Consider the following 10,897-nt stretch of genomic DNA (forward strand, 5'->3'; position numbering starts at 1 on the left):
CAGTGCTACTTACAATATTAAAGAAAAATAAATTGCTAAAACTATATATAATACAGGACAAGGAATGTCAGAAGCACCTGCCTGTTTTTGAAAGCATTATAAAAAAAAATAGTGGAATACAACTTCTTTCTTATTTTAACATATGTTCAAGATATGTAAAGGGGTGATTGTTTATGTGCATGTAAAATGGTTAACAGTTTTAACCCAAAACATTTTTTTGTGTCTGAAACATTAGTTGACATTTTTTTTTGTCTTTGAATGTGTATTTTCAGAGGAGTCTAGTGCTATAGTAGGGCTTAGTGTGTTCCTGTAGAGTCTAGTGCTATATAGTAGGGCTAAGTGTGTTTCTGTAGTATTGTCTCATATTTTTGATGATTCCTGTTATCTTGTTTATGTATAAATATTATAATCAGTAAAATTGTCATGAAATGCCAGTACTTTATGAACAGGAACAAATATAATGTGTGCAGTAATACTGATAAAAGTATATAATGAAATAGAAACATATTGAAAGACAGATATATACAGTTACAGTATTGCCCATACTTCATAAGATTAAAACAGAATTGAAAACAGTAAAAATATGGATAATAGTGAATAGATTTATATGTCACAAAATTTATTCCTAAAGATTATTTTAAAATGTGAAATGACCGTACAACATATGTAAGAATAATTTACAAAATTATACAATTATACTTCATAAATTGTATCAAGTAAAAAAATCTATCAATGGCTTTAAGTAACATTTGTTAAGGAGCTACAGTAACTGTTATAAACCACAAACTTAAATAACAATATGGTACCAATTCAAACTGGAATATACATGTATATTTAAGTAAATTTTTGCCACAAAAATAAACAAAAATGCTGATTAAATTTCTTGAAATTGGTGAACCCAATTCATTTTTAAGAAGAACTTCTATAAAAAAAACATTAGGAATTTAAAAAAATGTTCAAGTTAAACTTTGGTAAATCTAGATATTAAAGATTTTGAAAAAAAAACCTGCTTCAAATGTAGAATGTTAATTTAGATACCCAGGTAAAATTCAGGTTAACAAATACAAATACGAATACAAAAGTTTTATTTTGATTCAGTTTACATATAACAATACAAACATATGCTCCTAAGCATTCAGCCTGTTTGAAAATTTGCACTTATATGAATTTAGATGTTGCAATATGAATATAAAATCTAACATCATAACAGAATTTGTTAAAATATTATATTATATATGTATATATATAATATCTGGAAATTTTTCATTTTCTTTATGTTATTTCATTTGAGTGGAAGTATTTCTGAAACTCAATATTTAAAAAAAGAGTTCACCGGTGATTTGGGAAGAAAAAACCTGTTATATATTAAATAAACAAAAAATCTGAACATTAATGTGTAAAATAAATTTCTAACATTGCACCATCTCCATCAATATAATTGATATGAAAGACATCTATATTAAGTACATTATAAATAAGACGTTTTCCAAAAAATGGAAATACATGACACCAAATTACATATTTATCTAACTGTTTGTAATGAAGTGTAAACATTTTTTGACATTTAAAAAAATATATTTAGCATGAAAATTTAATTATTTGAATAAATGTTTATGAGGAAAATATCTTTTCATAGAATTTAAATATGCTTAATTTATAAATAAATATCTGAATAACAAGCTGAAGAACATGATGCTTTTAACATTTAATATTTTATGCTATAGATAATTTCAAGTCAACACATAATTCAAACATTTTTATGGATCTATACATGATTGTATTCTTTTATCCTAAAAAAAGTCAACACATAATTCAAACATTTTTATGGATCTATACATGATTGTATTGTTTGATTCCAAAAAAGGGGAGGGGTTGGTTGTTTTAATGACTGGAACTCTCCTTTTTCATGATATCTTTTTAATTGAATTCAATTTAAAGAAAATAAGGTGGGAGCCAGCCCTTTCCCAATTTATTATTCAGCTGTTCCCTGCTAAATTCCCTTTATAAAGAAATATGGATCGAGAACATCTTATATGTGAGTGACCCATTTTATCTTAGAAAATTGTTTATAGTTTAAGCTAAAACAATTTGTAGGTATTGCTTTTCTTTTAAATTTTTTTTGACTGGAAGAATAAGTGGGTGGTACACTGGCAATATAACTTTCTTGTGATGCATGCCATTGCAAAACATATGCCTTTTTGATTTAAGCCCTTGGATAGCTTGCTTTTAGTGCATCATTAGATTATTTGATAAGATACACTTCAATTATTTATCCTTTGCCAAAGATGGTCGGATTTTCATTTCCACTGAACGTAAAGAATAATTAGGTCCTGTCCAGGGCTTCCATGTTATACCATCAAACATTTTTGGTGGGATTTGTCCATTTCTATAATAGAGTCCATTCAAATTTGACATATAACATTTGTAATACCACCATGCTCCACTAAATCGATTAGCACAACTTCCCCCAAATTCTTTCACTACTTTATCATTATCCACATCCTTGGTAGAGAATTTATGACCATTATGTTTGGCCATTCCATCCCCAGCATCTCCAGTATAACCACTTATTGTTAGTTTGTATCCTTCTTTTTCATCATCAACCCTGAATACATCATACTCAGCAAACTTCTTTGTTTTCTCCCAATTTGTTAGTTCTATCCTTAGTTTGTAATTGTCCTGGTTTGTGAGGTAGTGAATGTAATCATTGCCTAACCAATGCTCACCATATAATCCTTTAAAAAATGCAAACTGTTTTATGATACAATCACAAGAAATTACTAGACGAATACTATACACTGCAGTTATGACACATTTCTGAATAGCCTAAGTTTAAAAGAACAAGAAAGTCATCTTAGGGGATAATTTCATATTCATTTCATATAATGTGTGCCAAGTTTTTTGTTATGTTCCTTTTTGAAAGTCTTACATCAGATTTCCCTGATTTAATTACTTTGTTACAAACTTTGATTTTCTCAAAACCATGTATGTCATTTTGTTCAAGAACAATTAGAGTGACTATATATAAGAATTTCAGTTGTAAAAGTCTCCCTTTAAAACATTTATATACTGTACTCCCTAGACAAAAACCCTTTTAACAACTGGTCAAAGAAAAGATAATATAATGACATAATACTGTAACACAAAAAGTAAAAACATGTATATTCTGTGTCCTGTATTAGATGATATTTTAGGTCTGTCAAAATTTTCATTAGTTTATTTGGGTGTTGAACAGGAAAAATTTTGTGTGGCACACAAGACATTTTTGTTGATTATCCCTTATTAATAGGATATTCTTTTGTTTATTTGTCCCAACAAATATAGGACAATACCACACTAACTCTAACTCTAACTCTTAAACCTACATTAACCTAAAACAAACCATAACCTAACAATAACAATACATGAACCCTGGGAACATGTTTATGATGAACCCTGGGAACTGGGAACATGTTTATGATGAACCCTGGGAACTGGAAACATGTTTATGATGAACCCTGTGAACATGTTTATGATGAACCCTGGGAACTGGGAACATGTTTATGATGAACACTATACCAACAGTACAAGGACCTATAATAAATAAAGGTAAATAATAGAATGATAATAAAGAATATTTATTGTTCCAGTAAAGGACATTAGAGGGCAACACTACTGACATATTGGTATACATTCATACAAAGTTAATGCACCACTTCTCATTAAAGACAAAGCTTTGAATAATTCTTACCTCCAAAACCATTTTTGTATTCTGACCACTCCCTGAAGAATTTAGTAGTACCATCAGATCGTTTCTGTATCAATGTCCAGCCTCCGTCTTTCATGTCACAATATACCTGTATACTTTTACCAAAACCATATGGTTTTATTTTGTAAATTGAATTTCGTTTGTATCCTTGCATATAATAGTCATAACAATCTGTAATATAAACAATAACTCAGGAACCTTGATAAGTTAAATAAAAGATGAAGTGCTTTCATGGAGTCATATGAACAAAATCTTTTCTGTGGCAACTCATATATAAACAGCAACTTTGTAGGATGGGAGTTTTAAATATCTGGACGTAATGTAATGCCTACTTTAGTTTATAACTTAAGCATACACATTTTTTTTTAAACCTGAAAGATATGCCATACATTTTTTGAAGATGTCTGAATATATTTGCAAATGGATAGACAATTCAATAAATCGAACTTTTATCTTCTGAATTAGTTATTTATATGTTTATAAATATGAGTATTTCTATCAGCATTACCCCGAGTTTCATAACATTAACGATGCCTTTTTACTGCACCAGACAAGTGTGACAAGTGTAAGTATGACAAATCGGATTCTCCAACGCGAAAGTCACTTTACCTGTCCGTAAAAGAACCACTGCAACTTTCTCTTGGTGGCCTGTTGCAAGGCAAAATGCATGTTCCTTTTCAACACACCATCTTTTTACAGTGGCAGTCCGGATTCCCAGGCTTAACCCCTAACCACACACATTGCAGACCCGATCTATTTGTTTTATTTTAATCTGGTTCACGTTTTTACAATTTTTATGACATGTTTTCCATTGGATATGAAGTAAGCGCTAATATGTCAATCACTTATTGACTTTTTACATCTCCTGGGCAGGTATTAAATGTGTCATCATCTGCCACTTCTTTTCAGCGTCAGGTATTTGGCAAAATTTTTAGAAATATTTGGTCCTCAATGATTTTCAACTTCGTACTTTGTTTTGCCTTTTTACTTATTTTATTCGACAGTCACCGATGAGTCTTTTTTAGACGAAACGCGTTTATGGCGCAAATACAAAATTTCAATCCCGATATCTATGCATGATTAGTTTATGTTCAAAACCATGTATAAAAAAGTGCATAATGACTACAAACATACCTTTAGGTTCTGTTTGATCCTTTTTCGGGTATCGTAGTTTAACTTCTTTCAAGGTATTTTCTTTGTGATTCTTGTGTTGCTTTATTGTCTCTTTCACTTCTTTCTTATTTTGTTTTGATGGATCCAGAGCTTTATCATCTTGTTTCTTCTCTTGATTCCTAATTTTCAAATCCTTTGTAGGTGATAGCTTTTGAGATTTTATGTTGTCAGCTTTTTTGTGTTGTGTACTTGGTTGTTTGTCGGTAGACTTTTTTTTAGGAGGTTCATTTGTCTTGGAAGTTTTAACTTGGGGTTTATCTTCTGCTACTTTCTTCTGTGCCATTTTGTTATCTGGTATTTTATCTTGCTTTAGTACAGTGTTTTCTTGCTGTGAAGTTTTCACTGGTTTTTCATTTGGTACTGGTTCTTCAAAAGGTTCTCTCTTGTTTTTCTGTTCTGAAGACTCTTTGTTCTGTCCTGTATTTGTTTGTACTCCTTTTATTGATTTGGAGTTCTTTTCCTTCGGATCATTTAGAGGTAAACCTTTCGGAGTATTTGCCTTTTGAGTTTTACTATCCTGCTGTTGGATAACGGTAAGGTTATCTTTTGGTACAGGTTTTTGAATTTCTATATCTTCTTTTGTAGTAGGTTTACTATTTGTCAGTAAAGTTTCTTGTGTTTGGTCTATGTCCGGCTTTACAGTATTTTCATGAGGTTTACTATCTGATTGCACATTAGGATTCCTGTCTACCGTCCTTTCGTCCCATGTGTTGCTGTCTTGAACCTTGGGAGAAATTATACTTTCTAATTGAACACCCTGTTGTGATGTTTTGATTTCTGATGATTCTTCATTGCCTGTTATATCTGTATTTTTTATTTTATTCGTAATTTCTCCTGTGGTTGGTTTTAAAAGTTTTGCCTCCACGTTTTCTTCAATAGCTTTTTTATCCACGTCAGCTGTTTGAGGTTTGCTCTCGGTACTTTGTTTTGATATCTCAACTATTTCGTTTTCGCTTCCTTGTACAAAGGCACGTGACTTAGTGTCTTCATTTTTTATGTTCTTATCTGCGTTTTCCTCGTGTCTATCTTTTGGGTCTTCAGCTACAGGCATCGCATTTACTTTATTAAATATCTGTTCCTTCAATTCCTCCACGTCTTTTTTTGTTGTTTTCCTTCTGTCATATCCATACTCCATTTGTGGTCTTGTTGTATCTCTCATTTGTCTTTCCTCGCACACAGACCAGTACAGTGGAACAAATGGTACACACGTTGACAGTCTAATAGATTTGTATATACAGACCATTCGGTGTTTTCCACACCAGTTATATGTAATGTCGGCAAGCCTTTTGGTTTTATTTATGTAGGCTTTCAGTGTTTCGTCTGTCTCGTCTTCATTGCCAAATTTTCCTGTTTCCTTGCTATTAGTCTTGCTCTTTCTATCGTCTGTCATATCTAACTTTTTGTCCGATACAATTGCATCAATTTTTTCTAGCAGTTCATTCGATACCTCCGAAATATGATTTTTTTCTTTTTTATCAGATAACTTTGATATTGCCAGTTTCTCCTTCAGACTTTGTGCTTCTATCCTATGTTGCATATTTTGATCGGATAACTCTTGTACTCGTGACATTATTTGGGTCACCAGTGTCGTCTGGTTCATGACCATTTGGAAGAGCATCCGGTTCTGATCTTCCAAATAATCGTATCTCGTTTTCATGTGTTGAATTGCTTTTGACTGATTCTTGAGTAATTCTGCTAGTTGTGTTATTTTGCTTTGTTGCTGTGTTATTATTTCATAACTTTTCGATGTAGGATCTGTTATTTCGTTTGCTTGTTTAGAATCGTTTTTTGGCACGTGATCCAACTGTAGATATTTTAGCTTCTGTCTATTCATTTTCTCATTTTCTATTTTCAAGTCAAAATGGCTATGGTTTAGCCTTAGTAATTCATTCTCTAGTTTTAGAATACTATTTTCTAACTTAGTTATAGATGTGGAATGATTTTGCTTGTCTAATTTTTCCATCAACAGTTGGTTTTGAAGTTTTATGACCAGGATTTCTAAATTTTGGATCTGAGATGAATATTCAAGTGTTTTAGATTTAAAGAAGTCTTTCATATGATTAAAGTTTGCGTCTTGCATGCTATTTACATTTTCTTCTTTTGTTTGATCTTTGTCATTGGTTTTGTCGTCAGGTTCTAGATCGTTTACCCTGTTCAAAACATATCCTTCGTCGTTTGTATTTTCATTGCTGGGAACCAGAGCTGATTGTTTACTGTCTTTCTTTATAGAATATGCGTGCTCTTGTGACAAGTGTAAATGTGAATCAGGAGTCCTGGTATTTCCACTCTGCTTTTTATTTTCAGAGTCATTTTGTAGATTCACAGTGTCCATTTTGTCATGAGTGTTGTCTTTCTGAACAAGCTTCTTACTAGATACTGTGGATTCGTATTTGTTCATGGTGATATCCTTATCACGAAATTCATCAGGCAGGTTGTTCTTGTTGTCAGATTCAAAGCCGTGACAATCGCTGCATTTTTCAGTTGTACTTTCATTATTTGTATTGATTGACGGCAAATATCGCGAAAGAAATATATCCGTTGCACTAGATTTATCTGTTCTACACACTCCAAAGTTTAATAGAATATTGTCTTTTTCTGCATCGGAGTAACCAGATTCCGAATCAAAGTCATTTACATTTTGAAGATGTTCGTTGTTCGAAATATTATCTGTTGGCTTGATTTTATTTGTTTCAGGTGATGCGTCAGTGTGTTGTTCAGTAGTTGGTGTTTGGTCAAATTCTGCTGTGTTCATCATTATATCGGTTTCTTTTTCCATGTGTTTTTCATTCCCTTTTTCTTTTTCGTGCATTTCTGTTTTCAAATGCTCTGTAGTTTGGATTGTTTTATCAGCTTGCATCTCTTTTTCCTGTGTTAGACCACTTAACTGGGCCTCATCCTGTAGAACATGTGTTCGAATATCTGCATTTTGACTGTTTTGTTGTGTTTGGATAGGCATAGTTTGTTCAATATTTAAGCTACCTGTTTTTGCTGCATTATCTTGTTCGCTTGCCTTTTCTCCTTGAAAAAGATCTGCAATAATTGAGTCAATAAATTCAGATTGAAATTCATCTCGTTCCATTGCCTGTGGTTGTGCTCTGTTTTGTTCCATCGTATGAGATTCGTCGTTTCTCTCCGTTGTCTGTGTTTTGTGGTTTTGTTCCATTATTTGTTGTTGATATTCACTCTGTTCGGTTGTCTTTTTATTTGATCTATTTTGGTCAGTTGTTTGTGTTTGACCCTCGTTTCGTTCTTTTATATTTTGTGGATCTTCCCCTTGTGGTGCCGCTTTCTGTTGTTGATCTCCCCCTTTTTCTGTTAATTGTTGTTGATCATCACTTTGGATTGTAGTTTGTTCTACTATTTTTTCTGTTGTCTGTTGATGTTCTACGCTATGTTCTGTTGTCTGTTGATGTTCTTCGCTGTGGTCTGTTGTCTGTTGATGTTCTACGCTATTTTCTGTTGTCTGTTGTACTTTATCGTCATGTTCGCTTTGTTCAGTTGATTTATGTTGTTCTTCATTGTGTTCTTTCTGTGTGTTTGTCCCGTGTTGCTCTGAAGTCTGTGGTTGTTCATCAGTGTGTCCCATTGTATGTTGATGGTCTTTGTTATGTTCTGTTGTCTGTAATTGTGGCTCGTCATATTCTTCGTTTTGATCTATTGTGTATTGTTCATTTTCTTCCATAACGTGAAATTGTTCTCCGTTGTTTTCTGTTGTCATTTCCTGTTGTCCGTTTTGTTCTTTTGTTTGTCCCACATTACCTATTTCTGCACCATTTTTGGAATCTTCATCTTCGCTGGCATTGCTTGTTTCAACATTAGAATCTGACTGGAGATGGGAACTATGTGTGACTTCATCCGGTAAACTATTTGTTTCGTCCATTTCTTGATTATCTTCGTCTTTGTTGTTAGTATTTTCAGTTGGAGCAGTTACATCATGCTCCGTTTCTTCTTCAAGAATGTCGGTTTCATCCATTTCCATTTCGTTTATAGCTTCACTATTATCACCTTCGTTCCCTTTTGACTTCTTTTTCAAAATATTTTCAAACTGTTCCAATAAGATACAGTCTATTTGCCTTTGAGTCGGATCATTTCTACTTTTTAATAATATATCTTCAATTTCGTACTGCACTGATTCTTGAGACCCAGTTAATGGTCCGTCAAACAGTCCTTCTGCTGCACATTTTAAATACCACTGGCGAGCATCACATAATGAAATGTCCAAATCACCTCTGAAAATAAAGACGTATACCTTGCTTAGACTTATATCAGCTTGGGATAGGTTCTTAAACGAAAAATAAAATTTTAATAAGCTGCTGGAAAAATAAGACACTATATATTTCGATTTTTAAATAGCTTATCATTGAAATATTTTTAATCTTAGAGCTGCATGAGAAGATCAAAAGTTAAAGGAATAATTGGTGCAGTTTGAAAAAGAGAAAGCCCTATTCCATGTTCAAATATTTTATAGTAACCTTTAAAAACTGAAAAATATACTTTAGTTTTGAAAATACTATATAGCCAGCCTACAGTAAAGGATATGAACTGTAAACACAAACATTTGGACACTGCAAAAGATATACAGTGGTTGTATAAGTCTTAGGATGTATAACGAACATTGTCGTAACTTGTTATTACAAGCCCGTACTGTTTTTTCTCTCGCGAATATGACCTACCGAACTAGAATAATCAGCGATTTTGTACTAAATGAATAACACGACTGATGCCACATGTGGAATAGGATCAACGAGTCTGCTTACTCTTCTGGAGCACCTGAGACCAGTCAGATTAGTGCTGCTTAGTCTTTAGTGTTCTGAAGTTGTGGTTTGTCTTTTGATCGTTTTACGTTTATTTGTTTGTTTTTTTGCCATGGCGCTGTCAACCCAATTAAAATTAAATCCTTGAATTGCTCTTGTTCTGATATCCTTGTGTCGCGACATATCAGAACAAGAGCAATTCCACGTGAGCAATCTCAAGGATTTAATTTTAATTAGATTGTGGCGCTGTCAGATTATTTTCGAGTTATGCGTTTGAATGCCCCTTTGGGATCTGTTTTCTCTCTTTTGAGCCAGTTGTATTTTATCATCTGATATTCCAATATTTTATTCTTTAGTGTGTCTATCAGAGACGGACCCCCTCCCCCTTTATGGAGCTACATTTATGGTTTGGTCATAATTTTTTAAAATGTCCCACTGCATAACAGTGTCAGGGATTTCTCATCTAAATGGTAAGTATCCATTTATTATATATTATATTTTACAGCGAAAAAACACCAAATTATTATTTTTTTAAATGCACTTGAATCCTCGTTTATCACAACTTTCTAACCTGAACAACTAAACAAAAACGAAAAGACCAAAATTTAAACATCTCCAATATTGGCAATAATCAAATATGTCAATACCAGTAAACACTTTTAAAAAATAAATCTGCTTTATTGTATCTACGTGTTGAAGATAAAAGCGAATATTTTGCACTCGAAAAGGAAAACTTTTGAAACTATATCGCACACATAATTTTTACAATCTAAAAGACAGGGTATGAAGTCGTGAAAGATTGACGTATTTAATGATGAAAATCGAATGCAATTTAAAAAGAATGTCATGGAGTGGTATGTGTCCGATATTGCGATAAAGCCAAGTTAATATTTTTATCACCTAAAAGCGAGTTAAAGTAAATTATAAACACAAATGATTTTATTTGAAGAATCGAAATTGTTTGACACAAAGACCAATATGAGTTCAATGATAACGGGATATCAATAAAACGTAAAAACTGTAGGATACTTACCCCTGAACAAGACTGTAAAGTGTGAATACAAGAAAAACCAAATTCGTTTCCATGTTGGTCCTATCTTATGGTAAAGTAAAAGTCACTTGAACAAGAAATAGAAATTTGATTGCAACGTGGCTTCCGCGTTTTGTATACGTTTAAATTGTCATATCATTTGTTTACTCGTGTTGAAGGTATAAATGGTGT

General features: G+C 32.5%; 1 protein-coding gene across 1 annotated transcript; it reads right to left on the reverse strand.

Annotated features, from left to right (window-relative positions):
- Window positions 1–1,593: 1,593 nt before the first annotated feature.
- Window positions 1,594–10,897, reverse strand: LOC143067507 (uncharacterized). Its single transcript, XM_076240826.1, has 4 exons — window positions 10,709–10,897; window positions 4,883–9,150; window positions 3,731–3,919; window positions 1,594–2,735 (listed from the first exon to the last, which is right to left on the reverse strand). Exons 1-4 carry the CDS (start codon window positions 10,759–10,761, stop codon window positions 2,266–2,268), a joined length of 4,980 nt encoding a protein of 1,659 aa, XP_076096941.1. The 5' UTR covers window positions 10,762–10,897; the 3' UTR covers window positions 1,594–2,265.

This window comes from Mytilus galloprovincialis, chromosome 3 (assembly GCF_965363235.1).
Source record: "Mytilus galloprovincialis chromosome 3, xbMytGall1.hap1.1, whole genome shotgun sequence".
Lineage (NCBI taxonomy): Eukaryota > Metazoa > Mollusca > Bivalvia > Mytilida > Mytilidae > Mytilus > Mytilus galloprovincialis.

What these genes read in the sequence shown, in the direction of transcription:
- LOC143067507 (XM_076240826.1), bottom strand. Translation starts at nt 10,761, where the DNA reads ATGGAAACGAATTTGGTTTTTCTTGTATTCACACTTTACAGTCTTGTT. An exon ending in GGATCAAACAGAACCTAAAG is followed by an intron (nt 3,920 to 4,882) that starts GTATGTTTGTAG and finishes TTTATATTACAG; the next exon opens with ATTGTTATGACTATTATATG. An exon ending in ATACAAAAATGGTTTTGGAG is followed by an intron (nt 2,736 to 3,730) that starts GTAAGAATTATT and finishes CATTTTTTAAAG; the next exon opens with GATTATATGGTGAGCATTGG.